The sequence below is a fragment of the Perognathus longimembris genome, chromosome 1 (assembly GCF_023159225.1).
Source record: "Perognathus longimembris pacificus isolate PPM17 chromosome 1, ASM2315922v1, whole genome shotgun sequence".
Classification (NCBI taxonomy): domain Eukaryota; kingdom Metazoa; phylum Chordata; class Mammalia; order Rodentia; family Heteromyidae; genus Perognathus; species Perognathus longimembris.
The window spans coordinates 146,804,976-146,820,739 of record NC_063161.1 but is presented as its reverse complement, the minus strand read 5'-3'; the positions used below and the strand labels follow the sequence as shown (position 1 = coordinate 146,820,739).

At 42.7% G+C, this 15,764-nt stretch overlaps 1 protein-coding gene across 4 annotated transcripts in view; it reads left to right on the top strand.

Annotated features, from left to right (window-relative positions):
• Astn2 (astrotactin 2) overlaps nt 1-15,764 on the top strand; it is an 861,877-nt gene that overhangs the window by 674,848 nt on the left and 171,265 nt on the right. For all 4 annotated transcript variants that reach the window (XM_048340549.1, XM_048340540.1, XM_048340532.1 and 1 more), the window contains one exon: nt 13,769-14,034. In XM_048340549.1, coding sequence (XP_048196506.1) covers nt 13,769-14,034 — 266 coding nt within the window. The remainder of the gene's footprint in view (nt 1-13,768; nt 14,035-15,764) is intronic.

Sequence of the window (15,764 nt, the reverse complement as noted above, 5' to 3'; positions counted from 1 at the left end):
CCACTACATCGGTGATGGTTGGGAGTCCAGGCTCGAGCTTGCAATAAAGACTCTCATGTGTTTGCATCAGTATCGGCTCCTTGGTGGTCTTTGGGGACCGGAAATCTAGGTATAACACCTGAATTCCTAAAGGCAGGGACAGGGGCTTGGGCAATAGGTTACTGGACCTGTTAGTCTTTGTTCATGAACTCTCAAGCTCCCCGTGATCCGTGATCCTACCTGCTGACCAGGACCCTATTTAGACCCAGACCAGCTCAGGTGCCATTATGCCGTGCTTCCTACCTCATGTCTCCTTCCTCTACTCTGATCACCATGTCATTCCACTTCAACTCTCCATTGGAGTTGATCTGGTTTGTTGCTCTTGTTTTTCTGCTCTTACCTTCCTTTCTTGCTCTCATGGCTCAGTTTTCTAACAGTGTTAAGTGTATCGGAGGGGCTGCAAGTCTTTGTGACAAGAGTCCACCTGTAGTAGCCAGCTTTCCAATAGACTCCCAATTTGACCTCTCAAAATGTGGCTTCTCTGTTTCTCGCAACTGAGTTCCCATACACCACTATGGACTTTGAGCAATTGTGATATGTCAGTGGAGGTTCATCAGTTGTAATAAGTATACCCTTCTGGTGAAATGATAATATGGGGGAAGGCTATGCGTATGTCTATGCGGGAGAGGAGGCCAGAAATATATGGGAAATCTTTGAACTTCTCAATTTTGCTAAAAGTAATTCTAAAAATACTATTTAAAAATATAGCATTGTTTCCAGTTGTATCCTGTACCTATACACAGTTCCATTCACAATACTGAGTACTTGCTAAGCACTAGCAAGTATTATATGTTAATTAAGTGCTTTGAAGGTGGGAATGGTCATTGTTTCATTACCAAGCTCTGCTCAATCTCTTTGTGAGGCAGGGAATGAATATTGCATAAGTGTGTCTTACTTGGAAAAGGATAAAATATTTTGTGGACTGGGGAAAAAATACTAGAGCCAGTGTCATGGTCTATGCTTGTAATCCCAGTACTAGAGAGGGGAAGGCAGGAGGGTTATGAATTCAAGGCCTGTCTGGCTCACCCCATCCCAGGATCTTATCTTGGCAATCTTGCTGGGCTGGCACCTGGGTGGCCTACTTACAAACATTTTGATCAGTTTAATTTCCTCCTCCTCCTATGTCTTTCAAAGACAATCTGGGAATTGTCACCCAAACCAGCTCATTAGCATCTCCAAGTCCTCTCGTTCACTAAGAATGCCCTTTAGGAATTTCCCTCTTTGTTCCATAGCCCTACAATTGAGTAGAAGGAGGAAAGACTTAGGGAGGAACTAGCCTTTGAATTCTGGAGGGGGTAAATTTTTAGGAAAAAGAATGAACTAGAGCCCCAGAGAAGAGAAGGCAGGGCCTACTATCTGTGTATTGAGCTCCCTTGAACAGGAAAGGGGCTTTTGAAGTCAGATCCTGAATGGCTAATGGCCTTTGACTGGTCTATTATCTTTTAAAACCACTGTTTTCTCAACCCTGATTGTAAAAATTATAATAGTCTTAGTCCAAACTGCTGTGATGATTTAATATCTGGTGCTTACAAAAAGGCTATCAGGTTGGGAAATCTGAGTTTCTTTTCTATTCCCTCCCCATTTTCATCTTAAAGATGCTAGTATGTTGTTATTGTGATGCTAGAACTAGTTAACTTCTTAAGAGCTTAGTGTCTGGCACTGAATACATTGTTCTCAGTTTTAATAACTTTATACTGTCAGCGACATTACCCTTATTGTACACATTAATGAAGTAGCTTGTTCACGGTCACATGCAATATTATGGCTAGCCCAGTAAGTCACCTATTATGTAACTTAGGGAAAAGATGCCCTTCCACCCCAATTCAATTACATGTACAGTGGCTTGGCAAAGTCAATCTGAGGCTTCATTCATTCCCACTCACCTTCCTGCCACGTCATTCTTTTGCACAACTCACCTTGCATAACTAACACAGCAGCCCTTGTCATATGCATAGTTTTGACAAAAGTAAAGTTTCCTGGGTTTTTTTTTGGTTGTTGTTTTCTTATTTTTGTTGTTGTTGATCTTAGGGCTTAAACTCTAGAGTTTTGAAAAAAGTAAAAGCTTTCTTTGTTGTTGGTGATCTTGGGGCTTGAACTTGGGGTCTAGGCACTGTTCCTGAGCTCTTTTGCTCAAGGCTAGCACTCTCCTACCTTAAGCCACAGCTCCACTTCTGGGTTTTGAGTGGTTAGTTGGAGATAAGAGTCTCAATGGGCTGGGTGCCTGTAGCTCATGCCTGTATTACTAACTACTCAGGAGGCTGAGATCTGAGGATTGTGGTTCAAAGCCAGCCCAGGCAGAAAAGTCCATGAGACTTATCTCCTATATACTACTCAGAAAAAGCCAGAAGTGACTCTGTGGCTCAAGTGGTAGAGAGATAACCTTAGCACAAAGAGACTCAGGGACAGTACCCAAGCTCTGAGTTCAAGCTCCAGGACTGGCAGAGAGACAGAGAGAGAGAGAGAGAGAGAGAGACAGAGACAGAGACAGAGACAGAGACAGAGAGACAGAGAGAGACAGAGAGTCTCAAGAGGAGGGGAGTTTTCTGCCTAGACTGTCTTTGAGCTTCCATCCTCAGATCTCAGCCTCCTGAGTAGCTAGGATTATTGGCATGAGCCACTGGTGCTTAGCTAAAAGTAGTTTTAATTGAGATCCATCTGACATTCACACTACCTTTTCCACTGGGGAGTTTATGTCTTCCAGTACCTTTTAAGATCTTTGTCTATTATCTTTGCTTTCTGTCATATTTCCAGTCTCTCCTTCCACTCTGTGGATTTCCCATTCCAGCTGATACACTCAGTCAAACGGCTACATGTGAGTAGCACTCAGATAGTAATGCATTGTGATTCGAATTTTTCACTCACTATGGCCTAACTCAAACCTAGCACTGAATGAGCCTTCTGAGCTAAGGCTCATTTCGGATTTCTGTTGATATTGCTTGAGATTCCCCTGTATCAAAACTAAACCTACACTGTTTTCTCTGCTATTTTCCATGGCTAGTGAGTTGCTTTGTGCACATTCTCTGGCCACCAAAGGATCAGGTGTTTCCCAGGAGCAATCACCTTAGGGAGACACTAGAGGGCAGTAGGAGACCACACATAGCTCCTTTTTCTGTCCATCTACCCTTTTGCTGGTCATAACCTACCTGTCTTAAGAAGTAGGAATCAATAATACTGCTTTTTCGTTCTCTGACTCAGGTCGAGATATCAGCCACTATGAGGACACTGGGCAGTACCCTCAGACATTATGACCCTTCCCCACATTAATTGCTTTCCCTTGATGGGTAGCTTCTTATATTGTCACACTTCATTACTCTGAACCTGATCTATAAAAGATGAAGTTCCAGATCTGTATCAGTTCCATCATTTGTAAGATTGGGTCATGTAGGAGGACTGTGAGATCACAGAAGCAAACCAGCTAACTTTGCACCTCTCATTTGATTCTTGGGATTGTTGAATGAGGAATGTTGGAGAGGTGCCTTGAGTTCTGTGTGGCTTGAAATCAGGTAGTCTGTCTCGATGGCTTTGGATTTGAGTGTTCACTTCTACCAATCTCCTCAACAAGAGGACAGCAACTGTTTTAAAAGAAGTTACTCATAATTAAGGCAACAAGCAGGGTTCAAGGGAGATATATAGATTCAACCATCCATAAGAATTGCATAATGATGAAAGACGCAGGGCCAGAACAAATGATGTTTGAAGAAGTTGTGACACCCTTAAGATTGAAAATCTCCATTGCATTCTATCTCTCATTGTCCACAGAATCCAACATTTAATTCTTAAGTGAAAATTGCCATTCCACAAATGAGCAAAAAGGAAGCTAAGAGAGGTTAAGTGACTGGTCCAAGGTCAATCAGCTGAAAATGGAAGAGCCAGAATTAAAACCCAGGGCAACCCAGTGTAGTGTAGTGTGCCTGTCTTTCTGTGATTGTTTTTTTGTTTGTTTGTTTGTTTTTTCTTTGGCTAGTCCGGGGGCTTGAACTCCTGGCCTTGGTGCTGTCCCTGAACCTCTTTCTGCTCAAGGCTAGCACTCTACCACTTGAGCCACAGCCCCACTTCTAGTTTTCTGGTGGTTAATTAGAGATAAGAGTCTCAGAGACTTTCCTGTCTGGGCTGGCTTCAAACCACAATCCTTAGTTCTCAGCCTCCTGAGTAGCTAGGATAACAGATGTGAGCTGCCAGCGTTTGGCCTGTGATTGTTTTTATTGCTTGAGCACATAATGGCAAAGTTGAAAATTAAGTTAGACCAGGAGATCACTTGTTTGGTAGTGTTGTAAACATACCCTGTTTCTGGTTTCTCCATTGTGGCCTTCACCCCCTCCCCCCTACTCTCCAAATGTGCATACTGTAGAGCACACAGCACATTCATACATCTTACCTGAAGCCACTCAAGAATGTTCCACAGATTTTATAGTCAGGATTTCATCTCTCTAACACAAGACTATCACTCTACCACTCTACCACACCTTTACTTCTGGTTTTTTGGTGACTAATAGGAGATAAGAGTCTTATGGACTTTCCTGTCTCACCTAGCTTCCAACTATGATCCTCATATCTTAGCCTCCTGAGTAGCAAGCATTATTGGCCTAAGCTATTGGTGTGTGCTTTAATCTTTTTATAGCCATAATTTTTTTTCTTGGTCAGTCGTGGGGCTTGAACTCACAGTATGGGTACTGTCCTTGTTCTCTTTTGCTCAATACTAGCACTCTACCACTTTGTACCACAGCTATACTTCCAATTTTTGAGTGATTAATTGGAGATAAGAGTCTTATGGGGACTTTTCTGCCCAGGCTAGCTTCTAACCATGATCTTCAGATCTCAGCCTCCTGAGTTGCTAGGATTACAGGTATGAGCCAAGCTATAACCAGCCAAGCTGATGCCACGCTATAATCTTTTAATGTATCTGTTGGAATCATTTTGCCCTACTCTAGTGGAAAATCACAACAGACCTCATATAATGTATTATCTCTTGTGCAGTAGAATTTTGCATTGCTAATGCAGTTTCAAATGAAGAACTACTGTGTGCACTATGAGATTCTCTCCTAATCTCTATATTTGGCAAATCAAATCTCCTTGCCCTTCTTATTGTGAACATTAAAAATTGGAGACCTGCTTCACTTTCATTTTCCCCTCTATCCTTTTTTTTTTTTGGCCAGTCCTGGGCCTTGGACTCCGGGCCTGAACACTGTCCCTGGCTTCTTCCCGCTCAAGGCTAGCACTCCGCCACTTGAGCCACAGCGCCTTTTTTTTTTTTTTTTTTAACATTGCTTTATTATTATTTTGGAGGTGATTGCCTCTCTTACACTCCTTCTTCCCCTCCCACAATTAAAGCAAGTGGAGGGAGAAATAGGAAGGATTGGGGTGGTCACACTTGCTCTTTGATCTGGCTCTTCACACTGGTTCTAGTGGGTTTTTTAAGCTAGCTTTTTCCCTTGAGGGCTTTTTCATGGCTTTACAGAACCTGGAGTTACTTTTTTGTGTGGAGGCTGGAGGCTGCTCCATTCATAGAGGCTCCCTGAGGGGACCCTTCACCCTCAGAATTCTTGGGCAGGATTCTTAAGTTCCAGGTCAATTCTTTCTCTGGTCCAGGGGCTGTGTGAGCATTTCTTCACCAGCAACCTCTGGAAGTTTGTGCTAATCCTCTTGTAACCCCTTCTGTTCTGATGTCACAGGCCACTGGGACTTTTAAGGTGAATACGGATCCTAGCCCACTATTTTTCCAGTTACTAGTAACAGTAAATTCTCCAAGTAGTACATATAAGGGTCCTTATTAGAGAATTAGAGATTAGCAGGTAACACGATCCCTGCATCCTGGGGGTGGGGGGGTGGTGATTGAGAGGGGGATGTGTGTGAGCTAGAGACACTAAACATGAATATATTTCTCTCCGAAGAAAGTGTCTCCTAAATCCTCCTGCTCTACTCTGATTTTTCTTAAGTTTCCTTGTTCTGACTGCACTTTCTAGAGTTATGACACTAGTCAGAGTTCATCTTGGTAAAATTGTGCACGTAGAGGTGTGACGCAGAGTTTTCATTTCTCCTGTGTCTCGATGTCTCAATAGAAATTTCAATCTCTTTCAACTATCCTGTTAAAACAGCAGCGCCGTCATTCTAAACAACTCTAGCCACACAGCAAATCACACGGATCCAGTGCCCAGCCTGTGCCAGGCACCTTGTCTAACCCTCACAGTAACTCTTTGAGGTTGGTCCTGTCGGTTATAAAGGGCACCTTATGACGCTGGAGTCTGTGAGACTGAGAAGTGTGGATTGCTCAACACACAAGTGGCAGGCCTTGCTGATGCCTTCACAGCTGGTTATTTTTCCCCCTGCTAAGGATATTTGTATGGGTCAGGCCTCTGAGTAACAACTTTCCTTCAACAGGAGACAGTAACTCCGCCTAAGACATGATCCTATTTCAGTAATTCCTGGGAGGCCATGGCTGTTAGAAAGGCCATTCTTTATGATATAAAAGTCTCACCCTTTTTCCCCTCCTTTACTGTTTCTAATTTGAGCCCCTCTGGTCCCTGTGGAGCCTTTAAATGCTTAAGTAAAAGCCCATTGCCAAAGCAAGCCTGTCTGACTGGGGAGGCAGGGCCCTGCTCTGTTGCCCAGGATTGAACAAACATCCCCGCCGCTTTGGCTCTCCCAGAAGCCCTTCGTCTGATGCTTTTGTTTTGTTTTCTGGATGGGGGCTAGCAATGCCATCACCTCCTGCCGAAAAAGCCCTGGCTGCCCTCCCAACAAGGAGTTGTCACTTCAACTGAAGATTTTTTTTTTTTTTTTGGTGGCAGCAAAATAATACCCAGCGGGAATTTGGGAGGAGAAAAAAGAGAGTTCAGTTGGCAGGTTCTCAAATGAATGGGTTGTAGTGTCATTGGAACTGAGTTGGGCTTGAAACCAGACATGATTCTATTTTGGAAGCATTGTTCAGAGGGATGGGAAATGTGAACAGAGGCTAAGTCTCTTCAAAAATGCTCTTTATCCTTGGCCTGCTAAAGACAGGCCTGTTTTAACCCACCTCTCTCACTCCCTCAAAGGCAAGGGCCTACATGCAGGCATAGAGGTCAGCACAAATGGCAAACTGATCAGCTCTTCCTACGCTGACCTTTTGATGGAGAACATTCATTTTACTTTGGGAAGAGGTTGGGTCTTGATGATGAGCCTTCTTGGTTGCCATTCATGTAGTTTCTAGATCCTGGTTCATAGAGTCACCAGTATTTTGGGCATATCACATTGCTCCAGGTGTATGTGCATATTATATTTACAATTTATATTTATTGCAGAGAGTTTTAAAGTCTGCATCAGGTGGACAGGGAGATCAGCAAAACTGATATACCCCTCGCTGGGTGATGGATAGTGACCAGGATGCTGTTGAAGATCTGTAGTAAGAAACCTTAATATACATAGGTGATGTGGGAAATTCAAGGAAGGCTTTTTTCTCTGGGCTTTTGACTTTTGACTAGGTCGGAAAGATGAGTGGAAAGTTAAGGAGAAGTCAGAGAATAGGGTGGGCTGGAAGGAAGCTTTCTGCAAAGAGAAGAGCACGCGCCAGGACTGAGAAAGACACAGGGTGTATACAAGAATGGAAAGGTCACTGTAGCTGAAAATAGGAGAAGTAGGTGGGACAGGGTAAGAGATCAGACTAAAGAAGCAGTGGGTTGTCTGGATTCCACATTGTCTCTGAACTGCCTTACAAGTTTTGATCTTTACCTTAAGCATAGTGAAGAGTTTTAAGCAGAGGTTTACGTTTTGAGAATGCTTTAGACACAGGGAGGAGTATGGTCAGAAACTTAGCTTGTATAATTGTAAAGCTCATAAAAGAATAATTAACAATTAATAAAATAATGATTTCCCTTGCCATGACTCTCATCCACCTCATAAAGTTATGCATGATGCACTTTTTTTTTCTGGTCCTGAAGCTTGAACTCAGGGCCTGGGCACTGTCACTGAGCCACAGTGCCACTTCTGGCTTTTTCTACGTAGTTTAGTGGACATAAGAGTGTCATGGACTTTTCTGCCCAGGCTAGCTTTGAACTATGATCCATAGATCTCAGCCTCCTGAGTAGATAGGATTACAGGTGTAAAGCCCTTGATGCCTGGCATGCATGATGCACTTTCAAGAAAAGAATCATGGCCACTAAATGTGCATGGGACTTTACAGGTAAGTCTTTTCTCCTACTTTAGCCACAGGTTCTATACTTGCCAGGCAGGAGGGTGGGACTGGATGATTGCTAAGTGCCCTCCTTTTGCAAAATCGGCTCTCTAGTTCAACTGTTAATTCTATATTTCTGCTGTCATTGAGTTTTTGTAAGGCTACAAACTTAAAAAAATGTTTTTAGTATCTTGAAGTAGTTTTACAAAGGAGTTGTCATTCAACAAAGCAGTTGATGAACATAGGCACATCTTGCTCAATATCGCCCTTCCAACATTCTTGCCCACCTCTTCCAACTCACCCCTTCCCTCACTTTCCTTAGTTTTTAGGTTATGTCTGGATTTTTGTTTTTGCCATTTAACAAAACAAAAAAACAATGTATGTATACAGTGCATCTGAATCTGGATTAATGCTTCAACATCTTCACCTCCCTTCGACACACTCTTTCCCTTATATTTCTCAATTCTGTGGTATTTATGATGAGTTCTTGCCTTCATTCTCCCAACTTTCCCCCATTCATTCTTCTACCTTTATTCTGTATGGCTTCACCTTTCCCTTTTGCAAGTACCCATTTCCTGGTACTTGTTTTGTTGGGTGTTGACTTAGTCTTTCTAAAGAATTACACTATTTGGTGGGAGAAAGGGTGAACCAATGCAACAGTGACACTCACTAGACTCTAAGTTGGAAATGGACTTTACAAATTGTGGGGAGGGGCGTTGGGAGAGGAATGGGAGAAAATGAGGGGCGGGGAACACTATTAAAAAAAGAAATGCACTCGTTGTTTTACTTATATAACTTTATCCCCTCTATACATCACCTTTACAATAAAATAAATTTAAAAGTTATACTATTTGAACTCTCCTTAGAGTTTTTAACACCACTTAACTGGGGTGATAGGTTGAAAAACCTTAGGATTTGTGATTAGAAGCAGGGCAGGAAAGAACTATAGGTTATTGTGTTGCTAAATGGATGAAATATCTAACCCAATGCCTACGGAAGTTTGCTTGATCAGTGGATTTTTTTGGGGGGAGGGGCTACTGGGGCTTGAACTCAGGGCCTGGGTTCTGTCTCTGAACCTTTGTGCTCAAGGATAGCACTCTAGCACTTGAGCCACAGTTTCACTTTCACCTTTTTTGTTAGTTAATTTGAGATAAGAGTCTCATGAGCCTTCCTGCCCAGGCTGGCTTTGAATCATGATTTTCAAATCTCAGCCTCTTGAGTAGCTAGGGTTACAGATAGGAGTCACTATTGCCTGACTCAACAACAGAAATCTTATGCTCAGTTCTAGGTTCTACTTCTTCCCAGTGAAATTACATGTATATGGCAAAATGCTATTCAGGCCATTCTGTGTGTCTTCAAATATACTATCATAGCTGCTCAGGTGATGAATGGGTCGGTCATCAGAAGACTAGTTCACATGCTGAAAGAGTTACTAGCTCTGGCTGTGGTCTTTGAAAGTCATTCCTCCTTTTTTTGGACACAATTTCTTGTTTAAAATGTGGTAGGTCATACTACATCAGTATTTTTAAAAGTGTGTCATTTTGTCAGGCACCGGTGGCTTGTGCCTGTAATCCTAGCTACTCAGGAAGCCGAGATCTGAGGATTACGGTTCAAAGCCAGCCCATGCAGAAAAGTCCATGAGACTCTTATCTCCAATTAACCACCAGAAAATGCTGTGACTCAAGTGGTAGAATGCTAGCCTTGAGGTGAAGAGCTCAGAGACAGCACCCAGGCCCAGAGTTCAGGAAAGAAAAATGTGTTTTCTTTCAATAGATTAGATATGTTGGTGGTGGTATCAGAGAAAAGACACTCTACTCTATTGTTTCTCCTTGGCAATTCATCCTCCAAGGATATGGATAATAAATTTAATTGAAAAAAATTACCTTTTAACCCATCTTATTGCCAACATCCTGTGTGATCACAGGTGGGTCTTCTCTTTGAAAGTGCTTCCCCTTTCTGTCAACTACAGTTAGTACAGGGTTCACACATTTTTTTTTTCCCCACAAACTCTAGCCTTTCTGTGTTATAGAATCTTAATCGAAACTCCTGGTTTCTACCATTGTGGTTATATACAACACATGGATAGGACTGGCTGTGTTCCAATAAAACTTTATTTACAAAGGCAGAAAGTAGAGTGACTTTGTCCCTGTGGTCCGTATGTTGTTGACCTGGAGCCAGACTTTGGGCAGATTCCTAATATCCTCACAGCTCTCACTTCTTCCCAATCTTCTCCCACAAATGGTTATTCTCTTCCAAGTTTGGAGTCACTGTTCTCCAAAGTGCTTTCTGGTCTTCATTTCTAAAACTCATCATCTTTTTCTTCTTTGGACATGTCTGTGTAGAAGACTGTCTCCATCTCCCCAGTTGCTGGGATGCCTTCTTCACAGCCTTGTTTTGTTTATCTTAGTAACTACCCTACTTTAATCCTTCTGAAGGAATGGTTAGCTGGAATTTGCCTTGTCTTCCTCCCCCAGAGCCTTTGATCTGAAGCTCATAAGCATTTGTTGACAGCCAGACAGAAAAGGTGGAGCCCAGATCCCAGGCCCCCGGGCCCAGGGCCCAGAGAGTAATGAATGAAGGCTGCATTTATTTATATTTCTAATTGGCAAGCCCATTTCCAGATCAGCTGCATGTCGCTGCAAGTGAAGGGCCAGAGTAGGAGAAACTCTCATTTCCCTTCCTGACCCCAGAGCCCAGGGTCCCAGTGAAGTAGGCTCTACCTCGATTTCACCAGACTTGGTAGAAGCTATTGTGTGCTCAAGCTCTGTCACTTAGTATAACACTCTCTCTTTTGGCACTCAGATTGTGCATTGCTGTGAATAATACAAGCATAACCTTCTGGGTTCTAGAATTTACTTTGCATCTTTAAGGTTTTTGGTATTGATACCATCTAGGCATCTGGGATTCTTTCTTTTGACCAAATGAAGAATTATGAGGCAGGAGAAGTGGGAGACAAAGTTTACTTGAAAGGAAGAGTAAGATGCCAGGGGAAACTGAGGGAAAGTTTCTTAACTATTGGCATGTTCATATAAGCTCCTAAACTGGACTCCCAATTTGGCTTTCCTTTTTTTTTTTTTTTTTTTTTGCCAGTCCTGAGGCTTGGACTCAGGGCTGTCCCTGGCTTTGTTGCTCAAGGCTAGCACTCTACCACTTGAGCCACAGCACCACTTCTGGCTTTTTCTACAATATGTGGTACTGAGGAATCGAATCCAGGGCTTCATGTATGCAAGGCAAGCACTCTACCACTAGGCCACATTCCCAGCCCTGTACTCCCAATTTAGAAGGATGCCTAATGCCACGTGAGGTTTTATCATCCACTTTGTAAGCAAGAAGGAAGAAGAGGAGAAGGAAAGGGGTAAGGGGGAAGAGGAGGTGGAGAAGGAAGAGGAGAAGAAAGATGAGAAGAAGGAAAAGAAGGAGTGGGAAAGGAGGAGGAAGAGGAGCCACAAGAGAAGGAAAAGGAGGAGGGGAAAAGAGGGAAAAGAAGTAGGAGGAGGAGGAGGAGGAGAGGGAAGAGGAGGAGGGGGAGGAGGAGGAGGGGAAAGAGGAGAGGAGATCATAGACTTCTCTGTGTAAGAAAGCAAGAAGTGGAGTCTGGAAATCAGTAGCCTCACTAGGTTTCTCTTTTATAGCCTTTTTGGTGAGTCTTCATTGTTCTTGCATCTGGTTGGTTGGCTATCTCCTCACACCACTCCATGGCAAGGAACACCTGCCCCCGCTCTAGGATTGCTAGGGGTTTTGCTTTCATCAGAGTTACTGTTTTATTTTCCCAGAATCTTGGAGAATAGTAGGAGGTGTTATTTCCACAGGCTATTCCTACCCTAGGGTCCCCAGGAAGAAAAGGGGGTGCCACCTTCACCAGTTTGTTCTCTCTCCTAGCTTCCTAATTTTTCCCCTTTCCCTTTTCCTCAATACTGCAAAGAATCTTTCATTTTCACAAAATCTATCGTAGAAGCCCAGTCTCTTAAAGAAGTAAAAATTGAAATGTTCTAGTTGAAGCTGAAATGGGGGGTTTGGAACCTAGCACTTGGTTTCATCTTGCCCCATGTAAGAAGTTCCGGGGATGTTCCCAGGATTTCCAGGACACTTAGAAATTTGGGAATCTCTAGGTTATGAATGTGGCTCTTGTCATTCCAGAGTTTGACCGGATTTCTCTCTGACTAAATCTCAAGTACATCTCTAGAATCATGCTAGGCACTGCAGGTGAAAAAGGAATGAGTGACATGAGACTTCAGGTCTTCAAAAATATATAATATTGATGAATGGACTTTTTTTTTGCCAGTCCTGGGGCTTGAACTCAGGACCTGAGCACTGTCCCTGGCTTCTTTTTGCTCAAGGCTAGCACTCTGCCACTTGAGCCATAATGCCACTTCTGGCTTTTTCTTTCTTTCTTTTTTTTTTGTTTTTTGCCAGTCCTGGGTCTTGAACTCAAGGTCTGAGCACTGTTCTTGGCTTCTTTTTGTTCAAGGCTAGCACCCTACCACTTAAGCCACAGTGCCACTTCTGGCTTTTTCTATATATATGTGGTGCTGAGGAAATGAATCCAGAGCTTCATGTACACAAGGAAAGCACTCTACCACTAGGCCACATTCCCAGCCCCAAGTGGACTTTTTAAAAAGTTGGTAGCGTTGTTACAGAGGTCAAGAGAAAACAGGAAAAAAAAATACTTTAAAGAAGATCTAAGAGGTAGGAATATTTGTTCAGAGAAGAGGGGCTAGGAAAATGGGAAAAAAATCTTCCAAGGGGGTATAAAGTTGGGAGAGAGGACTGATGAACAGAAAAACAAAAACCAGGAAAGTGAAGAGGAGAAAGTCAGAATAGCGTAGTCAAAGGCATGAGAGATAGGAAATATTAATTGTTTACCCAAGGAAAGACAGCACAGAATGGATGAGGCACAAATTACTCTTTAGTGTCCACATGAGGAAACAGGAAGTTTGAGCAAGGGAACAGGTAGTGTGTTTCGACGAAAGTAGGAGACTTATCCCTGTTTCAGACAACCCTATCTTCTCCTGTCTTGTTTACCACTAGTAACTGATTGCTAGGTGTTATTAACCTTATTTCACAGAGTTAATGACTATACTGTCTTAATTATTAAGAGAGCTTTTGTTTCCAAGGTTGCAGAGGTAGTGTCAGGCAGAAGTGGGATTTAAATCAAAATTAGCTTCACCCAAAACTCATGTTTCTCTCTGATGTATTGTTTCATGTAATATATGGAACTGGAATAGGATTGTCAGGGAAGATTAAGTTGACCATAGATACAGGGAATTTCTGGTTGGGGAAAATGGTTGAGTATTTGCATCATGCAGTTTGCTTGCAAAGTCACTTAGTTCAATGTACTCGTTTTAAATATGGCAGAACATAGGGACTAGAGGAAGTCTGAGTAAAATAAGTGCAAATGGAAGCACAAGAGACCCTAAACCCTTAAGTCAGTTGTCTTTCCAAAGCACCAGGGATGACTCTATCTTTTGTCTCTTTTCCTTAACCGATGCCAGATCCTTAGAACATATGTTCTTTTGGGGGGGTTCCAGAATCTTGGTCAATACTAATCCACTGCCTACCTTCACCTGTTTTGTGCCTCTCCAGAGACCACAGAGCTGGGAAGCAAGAAAGAGCTCAAGTCCATGCCCTTCATCACCTACCTCTCAGGTCTGCTGACAGCCCAGATGCTGTCAGATGACCAACTTATCTCAGGTGTGGAAATCCGCTGTGAGGAGAAAGGACGCTGTCCCTCTACCTGCCACCTTTGCCGCCGGCCTGGTAAGGAGCAACTGAGCCCCACACCAGTGCTGCTGGAGATCAACCGTGTGATTCCACTTTACACCCTCATCCAAGACAATGGCACCAAGGAGGTGAGCTTCCCTAGCCCCACACTGACTGACCCTTGTTCTTCCTACTTCACTTGTAGACTCCTTGTCCATGGAGATTTCCTTCATCATTATCAACAGCAACAACAATAACATCATGGTGATAATGGCATTTATTGATTCCTTGATATGCCCTAAAATACTTACAGATAGAACTTGGTGACACTAGCCACAATAACCATCAAATCTTCAAATCTCAATGTCGTGACAAAAATATCGTAGCATTGGTGTAGAGTCCCCAGTGAATGGTTTCGATCAATGGCTACAGGTAGCTAATAGACCCAGTCTGCTCCATGGGTGCTTTCATGACCCAATTCTCCCACCGTCATGGTGGAAGGAGAAAGAGCATGTACTGTTGCAGGACAATGTTTTAGACAGGCCAAGTATGAAAGAGACTAATGTCACTTCAGTAATGATTCCATGGATTATAACTCAGCCATGGTCTATCCCTGCCTGCAATGAAGACATGCAAATCTATTCTAACTGTGTACCTAGAAGAGAAGACGTAAGTTTGGTGAAAAACATGAAGTTTCTGCCTGAGAACTACAGTTGGATTATCTCATGTAATCTGCCTTCCAGATCTACAGTTTACTTAGGAATAGTGTGTGGATTTGTATGAAATTGCTAATATTTCACGTTGCCTTTAAAAATGGTAATTTTGGTTGGCTCACTCTTGTGACACACACATGTGATAGTTAAGGAAACCTCAAAGATGTTGAGTGATGTACTCAAAGTTGGACTGCTAACATGCTTAATTATGAATTATCTTTTCCTTTTTCTCTTCTGTATTGCCTGAATTTTAATGACAGCATGTCAGGGCTTGAAGGGATATTATGAATTATTTGGCTCGTCGCTCTGCAAACTTCTGTTCCTAGGACATATTAAAAGTTATTATCTGTAAATAGCTGTGCAAATGGGTTTCAAATGAACATGTGTGTTGATATGTGCGATGCATCTTGAGCAGTGTCCCCTCTGCCATCATTCTGCCTCCCCCTCCCAGCAATTGCATCCCCACCCATCTCTTCAAGTTTCCTAGTTCTGTCTTCATGCATGTACTTTGGGGAATGGGATCGCATTCGCCCACCATTCCCCTTTCCATTCAGCCCTCAGTCAAGACATGTTTAAGATTTCTGGTGTTCGTTTTGTTAGACTATATGATAATTGGTCAAAGGGGTTATGCAATGGACTGTCTACCCTGGTGTATACCATAATTGAGTCATATATATATGCATATAGATGCATAAGGCACTCTATGTGTTTTTATAAGTGCTTATATTTTGGGTCAGCCTTCCATATGAGAGAAAACATGTACCATGCAACATTCTAGGAACCTCTACTGCTAAAACCATCAATAGTGACATCACTGCTTCAGTGAGGAAGAAGAAAGTAGATAACAGCCTTTACTTGGTTCCCACTCTTCCTTCTGAAATACTTCACCACACCTTTTGAGCCTCCAAACCATGCAGACTACTGACCAAATATGATAGAGTATCTCTCTCCCTGCTGGATATTAGTGTCAGGAAGTCAGACAAGACTTCATAGCAGACAACAATGGACATGCCGAAGTGCTCAGAGTGTTAGTTTTATGACCTAAGGAAGAATAAACTCTGTACAAGGACCAAAAAGTAAATTCCCTATGACTAAGAGATGAGAAGAGTCTGAAGGGATTGGAAGTTTCTTGATCTGTTAGAATATTATGAGCCTTGGAGAACTGG